The sequence below is a fragment of the Prunus mume genome, linkage group LG4 (assembly GCF_029339155.1).
Source record: "Prunus mume cultivar Tortuosa linkage group LG4, ASM2933915v1, whole genome shotgun sequence".
NCBI classification, from domain to species: domain Eukaryota; kingdom Viridiplantae; phylum Streptophyta; class Magnoliopsida; order Rosales; family Rosaceae; genus Prunus; species Prunus mume.
The window spans coordinates 6755974-6772614 of record NC_142701.1 but is presented as its reverse complement, the minus strand read 5'-3'; the positions used below and the strand labels follow the sequence as shown (position 1 = coordinate 6772614).

At 39.0% G+C, this 16641-nt stretch overlaps 1 protein-coding gene and 1 long non-coding RNA gene across 2 annotated transcripts; both read left to right on the top strand.

Annotated features, from left to right (window-relative positions):
* The first annotated feature begins 1700 nt into the window (after window positions 1-1700).
* LOC103328478 (phosphoenolpyruvate carboxylase 2) lies at window positions 1701-7847 on the top strand. Its single transcript, XM_008230870.2, has 10 exons — window positions 1701-2374; window positions 2904-3295; window positions 3497-3581; window positions 3983-4205; window positions 4408-4511; window positions 4632-4719; window positions 4950-5104; window positions 5335-6333; window positions 6699-7085; window positions 7397-7847. The coding sequence occupies exons 1-10, from the start codon at window positions 2207-2209 to the stop codon at window positions 7694-7696; spliced, it is 2901 nt and encodes a 966-aa protein (XP_008229092.2). The 5' UTR covers window positions 1701-2206; the 3' UTR covers window positions 7697-7847.
* Window positions 7848-11246: 3399 nt separating this feature from the next.
* On the top strand, window positions 11247-15775 carry LOC148917795 (uncharacterized). Its single transcript, XR_016125839.1, has 4 exons — window positions 11247-11585; window positions 11693-11818; window positions 11956-12138; window positions 15717-15775. It is a non-coding gene; the product is annotated as an uncharacterized LOC148917795 (long non-coding RNA).
* Window positions 15776-16641: the final 866 nt, after the last annotated feature.

Genomic DNA, 16641 nt, shown 5'->3' with positions numbered 1-16641 from the left:
GAAAAAAAATATTAAATTAATTTTAATTGATGTGGTTGTTCACCTCATTTGCCACATAAGATGGTATGCGAATGTGGTATACAAATATGATAAGAGTAACATTATTCTTATTTTTTTAGTCACTCTAATAATCCCTCTTAATATTTTCATTTCCATTACATTGATTTTTGTTCTTACTTTAGTGCTCAGCATTCTGCCCCATTAAAATATTATTCTTTCCTATTTTATCTTTGTAATATTCTTTCCATTGTATTTATCACAACCTAAGTATTTTCTTTCACTTTTATTAATTCTTAAATCCTTTGATTCCAATTTGTTTCTCCATCTTTAAGATTTTGTGGCAAGTGATTCTTATTCCACTAATATTCCATTAATATCCTTAATATGTGTTTGATGGCCCATCATCCTTATAATTAACCAAGTTTTACTTTTCCTACTGTTATATCTCACCTATACATGATATACATATATATATATATATTTGATAAAAATGCGATACAATTTTATTAGATCAATAGGGAAAAAGCATACAACCCATATTGTAAAGAAAGCCATCCAAATAACAATATGGTAGACATGGGTAAAACTTCCTATATGACGTGAGTGAGCCAAAAAGCTGAAACAACATGGACAGAATCATCACTCTTGAAAATAACTTTTCTATAACTGCTTCCAACCACCATGATTTCCTTGAATCTAGTCCGATGACATCAATGAGAAAAACTAGCTGATAACGGACATGACTCTTATAAAGAGACTAAGAAGACCATCAAACTCAACTAAGTTTCTGGAATCATAAGAAAAAGAACTCATAAAACTCATAGAGTTTCTAGACTTTATTGAATAAATTAAACCAAAAGAAGAAGAAAAATTAAAACAATGTTGGCAAAAGGAAAGCCAACCGCCACTAATATTCCTTTATAACATGACACACAGAGCGCCACCTAGTTACTCCAGGACCTCAACGCACCAATGAGCAATTGATCTACCATAACCAAGCCGCAACACCTTAAAGAGTAGCCTTGCAAGATGACCAAAGCCAGCCCAAATATGAGACAATAGATTTGTCAAAAGAAGAGTAGAACAACAAAGGTCCACCAAAAATCGAAGAACACCAAAGATCTAGGGTATTAGTTTCATTTCCACCTCTTTGATATTTACAGTAGATGAATTTCCCACTTCCAACGAAACAAAAAGAGAAAAAGAATTTCCCACAAAAAATAAACTTGGAATTTTGAGAAAAGTTAGAATTTCTAAATTGACATGAACTAATTCTCGTATTTGGATAAAAAAATATATAGAAATTTAGAAATTTTGTGGGGGAAAAAACATGGAATTTGGAGGTCATAAATCCCAACTTTAAATTCTATCTAAAAGTCGTCATGTCTAAAATTCCAAGAAAGATTGAATTTAAAAAAAAAATAATTGTAGAAATAAAGGTTAAATTCTATACTTTAAATCCATTATTCAAACACAAAATTTTATAAATTCTAGAACATCAATATCCGTCATTTATAAATTCTTTTGTACTTAAATTTCTTCATCCAAACACGTATTTAACCCCATAATTATGTAAATAAAAATAACTAAATTAATGGAGACACAATGTGATGTAAATTACTAAATTTCAGGTGTCCTTGTCGGATTCGTAAAAGTAAACTGGTTCACTGACTATAAAAAAAAAAAAAAAGGGCCAACAAGACAGATATGAGTCCTGCTTGCTTTGCATCACACACGGACTCTCATACCCTTCCGTGATCGAACCCTCAACCAAGCCCTTTGCTTTTCTTCTTCTTCTTCCTTCTACTTTCTTTCTTTCTCGTGCTCAGATCGTAATTCGCAAGCAACCCGTTTTCCTGCAACCTACCCGCTCTTTCTTCATCTGAGTCTCACGGGATTTACTTTGGTTCCTCCTTTTTTCTTCTTTTTTATTTTTTATCCCCAATATATAATTTATTATTATTATTAATAGAGTTCGAATTCTACTTCAATTGGTTTTATAGTCCTTCTGAAACTTACTTTGTTCTACACCTTTCTCCCTCCGGATTTACTTTTCTTTTTTTCATTATTAATAGCATGCATATCTGGGTTGGTTAAAAAAGTCAGAGGCAGACCAGAGCAACCCAGAAACCGAGAGAGAGAGAGAGAGAGAGAGAGAGAGAGAGAGAGAGACAGAGACAGAGAGACAGAGACAGAGAAGGCGCCCATGGCTTCAAGGAACTTGGAGAAGATGGCTTCAATTGACGCACAGCTGAGGCTGCTGGCACCAGGGAAGGTGTCTGAGGATGACAAACTGATTGAGTATGATGCTTTGTTATTGGATCGCTTCCTTGACATTCTTCAGGATTTACATGGAGAGAGTCTCAGAGAAACGGTATTGGGTTTGTTTTTTTGTTTAAATTTATCAATTTATTAGTTAGTAATCTTTGACTACTTTTAGCTTAGTGTGCTAAAGTTTGATAGTTAAGCGAATTTGATGGATACCCATGTTAGTTTTGATGAAGTTTCTTCGTTTTTCTTGGTTATTATGTATGTTTTTGTTTCTCACCTTGATATTATCGCTTTGTTTTTATAATGCTTGTTTGGGAATATCTTGACTTTTTTCCTTTTTTATTCTTAAAAGAAAATTGTGGAAGAAACTATCTTGTGTACCAACTTGCTCTTTCGTTTAAATTTTCAATTCTCATTCGTTTTAGTCCTGTTTGCATTTTGGAAGACTCAAAAGTTCACTCCTTTAGCGCTGGTAGTGTCGATGGCGTTTTGGTTTAATAATGATTTAGATTTTAACATATGAAATTTCGTTCAAAAGGTTCTGCATTCTAGATAACTGGGGCACTTCTTACATGAGATTATGGGATGATAAACGAGTAATTTATTGACTGTTGTGATTTAATTTGGACTAGGTGCAAGATTGTTATGAACTTTCCGCAGAATATGAAAGAAAGCAGGACCCTAAAAAGTTGGAGGAACTTGGGAAGGTTCTAACGAGTTTGGATCCTGGGGACTCGATTGTCATTGCTAAGTCCTTTTCTCACATGCTTAACTTAGCCAATTTGGCCGAGGAAGTTCAGATTGCTTATCGAAGGAGGATCAAGTTGAAGAAGGGAGACTTCGCTGATGAGGCTTCAGCTACTACAGAGTCAGACATTGAAGAGACTCTCAAGAGGCTTGTGGGAGACCTGAAGAAGTCCCCACAAGAAGTTTTTGATGCGTTGAAGAACCAGACTGTAGATTTGGTCCTAACAGCACATCCTACTCAGTCTGTTCGAAGATCCTTGCTTCAAAAGCACGCAAGGTCCACTCTCCACTTACCTTTTTCATTTCTCTTATGTAAGAAGACAAATTGCAGAAGCCCACTGGTTAAGCAACTTGCCCAGGATATGTTTATTATCCAGATCCACTTTGGACTGCTAAAAGAAAACTGTGTGGGATTAGACATGTTATATTGATGGTATGTTATTTTGGTACTGACATTGGGTAATTTTGACCATTTCAGGGTAAGAAATTGTTTGACACAGTTGTATGCTAAGGACATTACACCTGATGATAAACAGGAACTCGATGAGGCTCTACAAAGAGAGGTATGTGGAAACCAATGATGGGATGTTGGTTACTGATGCTATGTACACTCATTGTAGATTTTTGTTATGTTCTTGGCCAAATTAGAATTTAAAAACTCATTTTCTCTGGACTATGCTTATGTTTTCCTTAAGGTTGTTGGAATTGCCAAAGCAGTTGCACCCAGATGCCAATTTACATATCTCTGTCTCTGTCTCTGTCTCTGTCTCTCTGTCTCTGTCTTTGTATCTCTCTCTCTCTCTCACGACAGAAAATTGCTTCCCCAACATATGCCTCCACAAATTTGATCTCTGATAATTTCTTCTAGTGTAGAATAATTGCTCTATAATAATAAGCTTTTATTTTATAACCAAAAGAAGCTTTTGTTTCAAATTGATATAATTTAACTTCGCATTTCATGTAGATTCAAGCTGCATTTCGTACAGATGAAATCCGAAGGACTCCTCCAACCCCTCAAGATGAGATGAGAGCGGGAATGAGCTACTTTCATGAGACAATTTGGAAAGGTGTACCGAAATTCTTACGTCGTGTTGACACTGCTTTGAAGAACATAGGGATAAATGAACGTGTTCCTTACAATGCCCCTCTCATTCAATTTTCTTCTTGGATGGGTGGGGACCGTGATGGTATGTTCATCTCATGCTAGTACTGGATGAGCTTATTCTGTCCTTACACAGTGCCTTTTTTTATAAAAAAAAAAATTCTTTTTTATTTTATTTTATTTTATAATAATCTCTATGGCATATCTCTCCGCACTCACTCTAAAATCATGCCTTAGAATGATTTTGTTGCTTCTGTACCTTAACATCTGCTTGATATGGACTGCAGGAAACCCCAGGGTCACTCCTGAAGTTACACGGGATGTATGTTTATTGGCTAGAATGATGGCTGCTAACTTGTACTTCTCCCAGATAGAGGATCTTATGTTTGAGGTGTCAAAAGAATCATTACTTCCACTTAGATTTGTTATATGATTCTTCTGTTCAGAGTACTTGAATACTTTTTTTTTTCTTTTGCATATTGTATTTCTTATTACCATTTTTTTTTCACAGTTATCTATGTGGCGCTGCAATGATGAGCTTCTTTCTCGTGCTCATGAACTTCATAGGTCTTCAAAGAAGGATGCGAAACACTATATAGGTATGCAATAGAGATGACTTCATGTTTTTATCATCCTTGCCTGAAAGTTTTTCAATAGTTGGTAAAACTTCAAATCTTTGGCTTACTAAGTTGAACTTTTAGCAGAATGGCATGCCTAATCATTGAAACTAGCTGAAAATTCTCTTACTTCTATTAACTTTTTTGACTTTTTTTTTATAAAATTCAAGTGTGCAATGGATTTATTTATTAACTATGCTTTTTGGATGCAGAGTTTTGGAAGCAAATTCCTCCAAATGAGCCTTATCGCGTTATTCTTGGTGATGTAAGAGACAAGCTATACAGTACACGTGAACGTGCTCGCCAATTATTGGCCAATGGAATCTCTGAAATTCCCGAGGAAACAACCTTTACAAATGTTGAACAGGTCTCTCCTAACCACAAGCATTATGTATTTGGTTGTAGAGTTATAAAACAAACTTAATTGCCAAAGTCTACCTAATTTTAAGATTTGGTCAGCTTTAAACTTGGGGTAGTCTTTGAATAAATTACAATTGACATTCAGTATTGAAATCATGTTTGATTGTTCCCCATTTTTCATGCTCATGTAACAATGTTTCGTATTAGAGCTGATTTTGTCTTTTTGTTCCCTTGTAGTTCCTGGAGCCTCTCGAATTGTGTTACCGGTCACTCTGCTCTTGTGGCGATCGGCCAATTGCTGATGGAAGCCTTCTTGATTTCTTACGGCAAGTTTCCACTTTTGGGCTCTCTCTTGTGAGACTAGACATACGGCAAGAATCAGACAGGCACACTGATGTCCTAGATGCTATAACAAGGCACCTGGAGATTGGGTCTTATCGAGAATGGTCCGAGGAACGTAGACAAGAATGGCTCTTGTCTGAGCTTAGTGGCAAGCGCCCCCTTTTTGGCTCTGACGTTCCCAAGACTGAAGAAATTGCTGATGTGCTGGACACATTCCATGTCATTTCAGAACTTCCCTCAGACAATTTTGGTGCTTATATTATCTCAATGGCGACAGCGGCATCTGATGTGCTTGCTGTTGAGCTTTTGCAACGTGAATGTGGTGTGAAGAAACCACTAAGGGTTGTCCCATTGTTTGAGAAGCTTGCTGATCTTGAGGCTGCTCCTGCTGCTGTGGGCCGTCTCTTTTCAATAGATTGGTACAAAAACAGGATCAATGGGAAGCAAGAAGTCATGATAGGATACTCAGATTCAGGGAAGGATGCTGGCCGTCTATCTGCAGCATGGCAGTTATACAAGGCTCAAGAAGAGCTCATAAAGGTTGCGAAACAATATGGGGTTAAGCTTACAATGTTTCATGGTCGAGGTGGAACAGTTGGAAGAGGAGGAGGGCCCACCCATCTTGCTATATTGTCTCAGCCACCCGACACAATTCATGGTTCACTTCGTGTTACAGTTCAAGGTGAAGTTATTGAACAATCATTTGGGGAGGAGCACTTGTGCTTTAGAACACTCCAGCGTTTCACAGCAGCTACACTTGAGCACGGAATGCATCCTCCTGTCTCACCAAAGCCTGAATGGCGTGCACTAATGGATGAGATGGCTGTCATTGCAACAAAGGAATACCGTTCAATAGTTTTCCAGGAACCTCGTTTTGTTGAATACTTTCGCCGTGTAAGTATCCTACTTATCCAACGTGATCGTCCTTTCAATATATATGTACTTTTGTGTGTGTGTGTGCGTGTGTATAAACTAACCATTTCAATAACATGAATCCCCCTTGACGCTTTAGCAACAATGTATTAGTTTCTCTTTTGGGTCAGTGGTATGTTAGTTACTAATTTAATCCTTTATGAAAGATAGTGTGTTGAATCCCGAAATTGAGTTTCAAGAATCATTCTTCTGTTGTCTTCCTCTTACATGCTTTGCCTACCTTAACATAAAATTTGTTCATTATTAGTTTTAAAGCTACCTATCCGATCAGGACAGAATTGGCTGATGAAGATTGTTCTGTAATAATTTTCTCTTGGATAATGCAGGCAACACCAGAGATGGAGTATGGCCGGATGAACATTGGGAGTCGTCCTTCAAAACGAAAGCCAAGTGGAGGCATTGAATCACTACGTGCAATCCCATGGATATTTGCTTGGACCCAAACAAGATTTCATTTACCAGTGTGGCTTGGGTTTGGGGCAGCATTTAAGCAAGCTATTGAGAAGGATGCGAAAAATCTCCATATGCTTCGAGAGATGTATAATCAGTGGCCTTTCTTCAGAGTGTCGATTGATTTAATTGAGATGGTGTTTGCCAAGGGCGACCCGGGTATTGCCTCTCTGTATGACAAGCTGCTTGTGTCAGAAGACCTATGGTCATTTGGAGAGAGATTGAGGGCCAACTACGAAGAAACTAAGAGCCTTGTCCTCCAGGTAATACAGTTTAGGCAGCCCTTTACACTTAACTTCTGCAAAGGACAAATTAAATTACTCATCATCTGTGTCCATAACCACCTTTTTACTTTTTCCTTAACTTGATTGTAAACCCATAAGAGCATATATCTGAGGCTAATGTTAATTTAAAAATGTAAACTATCAATTTTATGAAAAAATTTCTGAAGTGCTATTGGTGTTGTTTTATTACTTATTTCTACAAGTTTAAAGTTTTTTGAGCGAATGTAATTAGTTTGACTGCACATGCAGGTATCTTAAGAAACTAATATCATTTTCTGTTAATTTTGTAGGTTGCTGGACATAGGGCTCTTCTGGAAGGAGATCCTTATTTGAGGCAGAGACTCCTTCTCCGTGACTCTTACATCACCACACTTAATGTGTGCCAAGCCTATACACTGAAGCAGATTCGTGATCCGAACTACCATGTTAAAGTAAGGCCACACTTGTCAAAGGAGTACATGGAAACAACAAGCAAGCCAGCGGCAGAGCTCGTAAAGCTTAATCCAACTAGCGAGTATGCTCCTGGACTAGAAGACACACTTATTTTGACTATGAAGGGTATTGCTGCTGGCATGCAGAATACCGGATGAAGTTTAGGTATCTTGTATTTCAGTAACTTATGTTGGAACATATGAAGTATTGTACGAAATGGATGCTCTCTGCTTATAAGCGCTCTAAACCTCTATCGAATAAAAACTTATGTACTAAGTTTAATAAAAATAGCGCTTTGGTTTGTGTGAACTGGAATTTTCACTCTATGGCTTTCATGTTGTGGAAATTTATTACTTAGGTTTTCTTTTTGCAACAGCAGCAGGGAACATTCAGTTATGATACAAACCATATGCTCATACTTTTGTGCTTCTCCATCTGTTCAAATTTTTGTTATTTGTATTCCCCTTTTGTTTTTCAAAAGAAAAATATATAAGGCTTTTTATCATGAATGGTCTTGAGGTTTGCAAAATTATCGCCTTTTGTCGTTAATTGTTTTTTGTAACACCAATAGTCATTAAGGTTACACTCTGCACATTAAAATGGAGAAAAGAAAAAACCAGAGTAATCACGCCATCCCCCTCCTCTTGAGCCCTGGCACCCCACACCCATCCCTGCAGCACCTCCCTTCCGGCGCCCATCTCTTTTTCTCTGGACATTGAGATTTGCATTTTGAATTCTCCATCTTGGCATCTTGAAAAGGTGTTGTTGCCGCCCTTTTTTCTTTTCTTTCTTCTTGGTAATATTTTGCTGCCCAATTTTCATCTCTGCTGAAGTTGGGGTTGGGTAAGTTGAAAATGAAAGTGCCAACTCAAGCGACTCAACTCGCGATAATCTGGGTGAGGTGGAGTTTAGCTGTGTTGGAGAGGAGAGTGGCGGTGGCGGTGGTGGTGGGTGTGGGCTGGATCGGCTGGGGGTAAGTTGGAGGAAGGTAATATGGGGTTGGTGGGTGGGATGATGGGATCATGGGAGGTGGTGGTGGTAGAACAGGCAGGTCTTTTGTGTTTTTTGAAAAAAAAATTTATAATTTTAAGTTTTAATATTTATTTTAAAAAAGTTTAATTTTCTTTTTGTAGGGGACTTTTTCCTCCAGCTGAAATTTCTGTAAAAGATGATGAAATTGTCCTCTTTGCTGAGTTCGAAAATTAAGCCCCAAAATACCTCAAAAAGGCAGTAGAGCCTTACGAAGTATTTTGATTACCTTCACCAACCAAAATAATGGCAGCTTACAGGTAATTTCTTTATGCTTACAGATAAACTCTCATGCTTAGCGTGAGTGGCATGTGGCATAGGAGCAAAATCAACATGAGTTTAGCACTAAGAGAAAATTTAGGCTTGCTTTGAGGGAAAAGGAAGTGTTAGGGTAAGGAAGAAGAAGTTTTGTAAGAGATTTGGCTAGGAAAGGGAAAATGAAGAGCAGAGTTCTTTCGGCAGCTGCCAAAAGAGCAAAATGGAGAACAAGATGAACAGTGCACAAGATTGTTGGGTTTTTGTAAGTTAGAGAGAAAGCTTGCTCTCTAGATCTGAGTTGTGGCTAATGGTGAAGTATTTGGTGGTTTGGGTAAGTTTCCAGCAGCCTGACAAAAGCTATGTCAGACTCTAGAATGGCATGGCAGAATGGAAAGTGGGAGGAGATGGAGGAATATGGCACGAAATTGCAGAGATTTTATGGTGAGAGATGAAGCTTGCTCTCCAGATGTGGGTTCATTTCGTTGGGTTGAAGATGCCTCAATTTATAGCAGTTGGAAACCATCACTTCCCAAGAAACCCTAATGGCTTCCATCCCATTTTGTCAAGTCTTTCCCTTCCTTTCTCCCTTCATCCCTTTAATCATCCTTTTTTGGTGAAATCTTCTCTGCCTATTTGCCAAAATCAGGGATTTTTTGGAGCTCAAGGCCCCCTTTCCCGCGGCTGTTTCAGACTCCTATTTTCAGCAATCTTTCTTCCTTCTTTTCTTTCCTCTTCCAAGGCTAGGTCTGATGAGGGAAGGAATTGAATATACATGCTGGTTCAAAGGGTGCTTCTAGTAGCTCGCAGGCTAATATTCTTTGGTACTTTGAATGTTTCTTGCTTGGTACCTGCTCCCTCCATGTGCTGGAACCTCCAGACCTCCCCTTCGTGGCTTTTGTTCCTCTAGCTAGGTGCTGGTGCCTTTGTAGCCTATTATGGTAGTTGTATGGGCCAAGATGGTTTATCAAGCAAGTGGGCTATTTAAAACGTTTGGGTTTTTTAGTTGAGTCAATAGGCTATTTTGATTGGACTTATTTTTGGTTAGGTTATTTTGCCTGGGCTATTGGACTACTTTTCTCTCTTGTGCTCACCCACATGTTTGGGCTTAAGAAATGGGCTTGAGTCTCGAGGCTCCTAAGCAACCCAAAACTTTCTATTTCTTGGCCCATCAATGGGGCTCATGTTGATTTATTACCATCCATACCACAACCCACTCAAGCAAGCCCCGGGCATTCGAGTGGCTTGAGCCCACTTAGGCTTGTAGCGTGGTTGGGTGTGTAATAATGATTTCCTACTTGGCATGGCATGTCGCTTGGCATGGCATGTTGCTTGGCATGCTTTCAATTATTATGCTTGACGGGATAATTAGCATGGATTTGCGAAGATAATGCATTTTATAATCTTAATCTCGATTCCTAACATGATGAATTATTTATTTGGCATGGCGCATGTGGTGTGACTCGTATATGACGAGACTTCGTGTACTCAGATATGTGATTTTTCTTAATACAGTGGCGAATTGGATCGAAAACTTATTTGGGCCCAACCGTGGACTTTTTTGGGCCTCAATATTAGCTCGCTTGATTATTGGGGCCATGAATGTGTATTGAAATGGTCCGAATAATCAATTTTCAGCCCAAAATAAATTGTAGTGGCTTGGCATGACTTGAGTTTAAGAGCAGCTCAAGGATGACCAGTTAAGGGTCTCTAAAATTACAGCCAGATATTTTCCGGGAAGGTTGGAGGGGTCGCAATGGTCCCGCTTAAAACCCAGTCCTTCTTAAACACCGAGGGTGTTGCCTTGAAGAATTTTCCTAAACACTGTAATTTTAGAGGTCACTTACTAAAGTTACCAAGAGTTGATCTATTTTGTGGCATGATATAGAAGAAAATGCTTGATGGATTAGCCCAAGATAACTACTTAGCTTGCGTGATTTATTTGCTTGAGTGACTAGAGATGCTTGATTTTGCATGATTGTGGTTTGCAAGAGTTGCATTGACTTGTGTATCTAATATTAGTTATGTATGCTTGATTTTGGCTTGCATGATTGGCTTTGACTTGTATATTTGGTATTTGGCTTGATGCTTAGCATTGGCATGTATGCTTGATTTTGGCTTGATACTTAGCATTGGCGTGTATGCTTGATTTTGGCTTGTATGCTTGGATGCTTGACATTGGCATGTACTGGAAGGATATTTGAAATAAAGCATGTGTTGGCAAGGTGTTTGAAATAGGGCATGTGCTGGAAGGATGTTTGAAAACATGGCAGGTGCTGGAAGGATATTTGAAAGCAGGGACAGGTGCTGGAATGTGCCAAATAATTAAACCCGACCCAAAAAATCAGATTTGTATTTGTAGAGAACTTCTTTTCTTCCAGTGCAAAATGACTGCGTGTCATAATTGGCCCTAGCGGTTATTTGCAGTTTCCCAACACCAAACGCCTTCTTCCTTTCTTTTTTATTATTTTCTTTCTTTATCTTCCCTTTTCTTGCACCAGACCCAACTTCTTCCTACTTTTCTTTTCTTCGTTTTCCCTTGTTCCCCCAGCTCAAAACTGAGTGAGGGAGTAAGATCAAGTGGAAAACATCTGCCTCCAGCTAGGAAAAGAGCCCAAGTCGATTTCGACGCCTTCACCTTCTCCCTTGAAGAAGCCCTTCTACTGTTGCTGGAGGGACCTTTTTGTGTGGGTTTTCCTCTATGATTCTCAATTTCGCTCCCTTCTTGGTATATTCAAAGTCACCCATTGGGATTTTAGCAAGGTATGTCCCTTCTCTAGCTTTCTCTTGGATTTATTGAGGAATTTGCTGGGCCCTTTGTTTTGGTAGTCAAGCACCAAACCCTCTTTTGACCTATTTTGTTATTGCAGCAACATGAGTGCTTACAACGTGGGTGCTAGCAAGGAAGGGCTCGCACTAATCTTCTGGGATTCCCTTTTGTTTGATTTGCTCGAGTTGCTGGAAGGGTGCCAATTTCCGTGAGAACAAAACTGTTGGTATGGGTTCTCCCTATTCCTCTTCTTACTTTAATCTTGCTCCGACCTCTTTTTTGTATATGAAAAGGCTGAACTTGGCATGATGTGCTTTATTTTCTGATTTTCTCTCATTCTCTTCTTTCTTCTTCTTCTTCAAGACTCAAACCCGTGGGTATTGTGCATCAATACATAAGTCATATTTCGGAAGCTCGAATCAGAAAACTTCCTTGATCAAAGTTGTTCATCTGCTCGAGTACTATAGCCAGTAAAATTTGCAGAATTTTTTGAATTTTTCTGATACCTCAAAGCTGGTTTGCAACTTCTGCATTCATCCATGGCTGGTGAGTTTTTGCAGATTTTTCTTCTGCATGTGTCTTTAACTTATGATGCTCGTATGATTATGCTTGCTTCATAAAATTTGCTTGAAATTATGTTTTCTATAACATATCCAAAATTGAGGATCATCCACCCATTCTAGTGCTCTCTGCCTCCATTTTTCTAAAGCATGTTCATGAGTTGATGTTGATGCCTTTGTTGCATGCTTGTCTTCTATGCTTGAATGCTTGAGTTCCTCTGTATTTCCCAGAATTTGTGAACTAGAAATTGAATTCTAAGGTTGAGCTTTTGATTTAGGATTCTAGCTTGGTGATAAATAAACAAGCTCACTTGGGTATGCATGCCAAGTGTTTGTCAAAATATCTCAAAGTAGCTTGCTGGCTGCTTTTTGAACTTTTGAAATGTTTATTTTCGAATCTGAGTTGGAGCTTTTGAGACATAAAAATGGACTTCTCAGTGGTTATGTTGGAATTGGTCTTGCATCACTTGAAGAAAAAATGAATTTTCGGTGGAATTTCAAAGTAAGGGTTAAGGTGCTGGAACTGTACAGTTTCTGCTGCGTGGGCTGTCTTAGAAATCTGTTTGACATGCTTCCCTAGCTCGAAATGCAACGAAATTTTGGGAAAATGAAGCTTGATATGTCTAGTTCTAATCTGGAAAGTCTGGGATTTGTTGGTTGTAAGCTTGATTTATAGTGATTTTCTAAAGGTGAGATATTCTAGCTAGGATGGTTGGAAAGCTTGTGTATAAGTTTTGCTTAGCATGTTGCTTTTGCTTGGGAATTTAGCATGTCCTTTCTGTTGGCATTGAGTGCTGATCTAAGCATTGCTAGAGCATGTTCTTGAGCAATATTGTCGTGAGAGCATGAAGTGGAATGGTATTGTCGTAAGAGCATGAGTTCTTCAATTTGCTTAAAATGCCCGAATTGCTTGGAATGTGTTTGGGCCTAAAAATTGACACACCCAGCCCAGCCCAAAACTTATCAAAGCAAACAAGGCTAATGGGCCTCACGGGCCGATATGATAAGGGGATAGCCAGAAAGCAGAACAATCCCACGTGACATCTGGGATAAAGAAAAGTCAACAATGGCAATGCCATAGAAGAAGTGATTGAAAGGTTTATGACATCAAGCTATTCAAAAGCACTGAAAACCCTGAAGATCAAATCCCTCTTACATGTATATATATTTTGAGATTTTTTCTTCTATGTTTACAGAAAAGGGTAATTCTCCTAAGGAGATAAGCAAGTTACAATCTCAGAGAAGGATAAGCAGGAAAGCAGGGAGCTGTCTAGAAAAGAAGTCAAACTAACCATCACGGGTGAAATCTCACAAGGGGCAGTTGAAATTGGGAAAGAGATTAGGTTCTTTTTCAAGAAAACAGGGAAGTGATTGCCTATTTGAAAGCCTATCTGCTAAAACTGATGAAATCCTATTTTCTTTCTTTCCATTAAAGAAGAAAAAGGGGGAGATATCTTTTGCCGCCCAATATTAAACAGAATCACCCTACTCCAGAAAACATTTTTACTATAAATACAAGAAGGAGTGAACAGGGTAGAGACACACAAAAAATTCATCATCCAATCAAACAAAATCTTACACAAGGAAACCATCAGTCAAATAGACAACTCAAAATCAACCAACAAGCCCACTTGAATTTCAAGTAACTTGAATTCCAAGTAAAACCAGCTTCAGATCAGAATTCCCAAGGCTTAGACTTAAGTAATAAGTCATTCAAAACGAGATTTCTCCCGTTATAAATTTGGTTCAGCAGAAACTAAGATAGGTAGAGCTTGAGTTCTCTCCAAATATGGAAAACCTCAACAAATTTCGCAGTGCAGTCTCTAGCCCATCGATGTCCTCAAGAACGACCATACGCCTTTTCGGTGAAGAAGCGCGATTCGCCCATACGCCCTTCACAAAAGCTTAAGGTACATTGAAGCTCTGCGAATCAACCTTTGGTATCGATTTATAGTTAAAGCAAGGCGTCAAAGTTGTCAGCGTTCGATCCGGCCAGGCATTTTCGGTCAACCCATATGAGCCTCCCATCCAGGCAAAATGGAGTTCCAACCATCTTTTTATCTTTCTAGCGTTGGTATTTATTTTTATAGTTTTGTAAAAGCGTTCCGCCTAAAAACAGTTTAAATTCCATCAACCATTACAGCGAGAACAACCTCTTTATCTTTGAGACAAATTGTTAAAGTCCTCACCAGTCTGAGGCAAGAAAAGAACTTACTTGGGAGATATTCCTCACCCAAATTCACAATCGTTTGTTTGCAAAAATCAGTAACTTGGGGCGCAAGTTATCCATTCCAAACTAAGTTTGCTAGAATTTTTATTACTAGTAGTGGCACGCTCGCACACCAAAGAAAGCTGACTTGTTGACCAGCCTATGGTTCTCAAGGCAGTGGGGAACTTTGCCCTTCCATCATTGGAGTAAACGCAAAACGGGTGAACAGAATGCTTGAATGAAATGAAATTTATTGGTATGTGGATTGGTATCATGCCCTGTGAATTTTGTCTAATGCTTGATAGATGAGTTTGCTTGCACTTTGAGAAATTTATGCTTCCAGTGCCTTCCTTTGTGTATAAGTACCTTTCCGACGTATGATTTTGGCTAACGTAGTCTCTTGTTTAGAAGCTCCAAAGCATGATAAAGCATGAGAAGTCTAATTTTCTAGGATTTTGATAACATGAAAGTGAGTCTTGGCTGCTTGCGACTTGTCTTTGGAAAAAATTATGCTTCAATAATGATTATGCTTCCGGCAACCCCTTTTCGTTTACGAGTTCCCTTCCAGTGCCTAATCTGGTCAATGTACTCCCTTGTTTCTTTTTCATGCTTGATTGAGAGGTTCCAAAGCATGAGGAATGTAATTTTCTTACTGATTTGCTGGGAACTTGATAGAATAAAGGTGAGTTTTTGGTTACTTTCACGGATGTAATGAGTTTGTTGAATTGTTGCAAGGATAAATTGAGCTTTTGGGGTTAATGAGCATATACACTAGCATGATGTTTGAAATAAGGCAGGGGCTAAGAAGATTTGAAATAAGGCAAGTGCCAGAAATTCTTTGCTTGTAGAGTAGGAGCTGGAAGAATGGAAGAAAATATGCTTCTAGCACCTTCTGTTTGTTTTTTGTTTTTGTTTGTGTGTGTGTGTGTGTGTGTGTGTGTGTGTGTGTGTGTGTGTGTGTGTGCAAGTGCACATGTCTCAGGCATAGGTGGGGCAGGTCTGGAAACCTTGACGTTTCTGCTGCTGGAACCTTCAAATCCTCTAGCCTTCTAACTTGGATATTTGGGGCTTCTGCTTTAATCTTTTGGTAAGTAACTCCGCCAATTTGAATGTTCCAGGAATAAGCATAGACTGGTGCATGGCCTAGGCTTACTCCCCTTGTGAACATATGCTTGATTAATTGTAGACTTTGTTCTCGGTTGCGAGAAGTAGGAATGCATGTCTTGCAATGCTTGATTTTTGTTCCGAAAGAGAATTTTCTTGTCATGCTTATTGACTCACAGGATGAGAACTTTGCTTGTCACGAACTTGGGTTAGAAATTGCATATTTGTTTGAACTCCTTCTTTTCTTTTAGATCAAGAGCATCTCACAAGGGGCAGAGGATACGCTTCCTTCCCCTCCCCTTGGGACACTGATACTGCCGGCACCTCTTCGCAGACTTCCCCGCCTCCAACTTCTCCTTGCATGGGCACACCCAACATAGCTGCCGGCACCTCTTCACATTTCCAGCGGTCTGCCTCCAACTTTTCATTGCTCGGGCACACTCGACATAGTTCCGACACCTCTCCACAGTTTCCAGTAGTGCTGCATCCTACTCCTCCTTTTCTAAGTATATCCGACACAACTGCCGGCACCTCTCCAAAGCTTCTAGCAAGTCTGCCTCCTACTCCTCATTTCCTAAGCACATCGACACAACTGGCACCTCTCCACTGCTTCCAGCAATGCCGCCTCGTGGTGAGATTATTGATGACAGCCATAAGGATGGTGATGTTTCCACCTCCGTGGGGCATTTATCGGAGAAAAGCATGTCTTGGCAAGATTGGGACAATTCCTTCATGACGTTCAAAGCCTTCTTTCATGATGGTGTTACTCATAGCATGAAATCATCGCATGGTTCTGTATTCCTTTGAGACTATAGGATGCATGGATCTTTAGCATGTATAGTTTTATCGTGCTTTGACTGTAGTTTTTTTTTTCTTTTGACATTCTAACGACTACGTTGTTATGACTTTGTAATTTGGCATTGAACCACTGAAGCTTGTATTAATTTTTTGAATGCTGAAGGCAGGTTGTAATTCGCATGTCTCATATATATATATATAGCTTGGTTGGCAAAATTCGTCTTTGTGAATTGTTTGAGATTTTCTGATATGTTAGATATCCTTAAAAACAAGGTATATGCTGCCAAAATTTCGACAGGAGCGGAATTTCTAAAGTTTCTTTTGCATGGTTTATCTAGCCTTTGGGTTTGAAAAGCAGCTTCTTACCTTCCTTAAAAA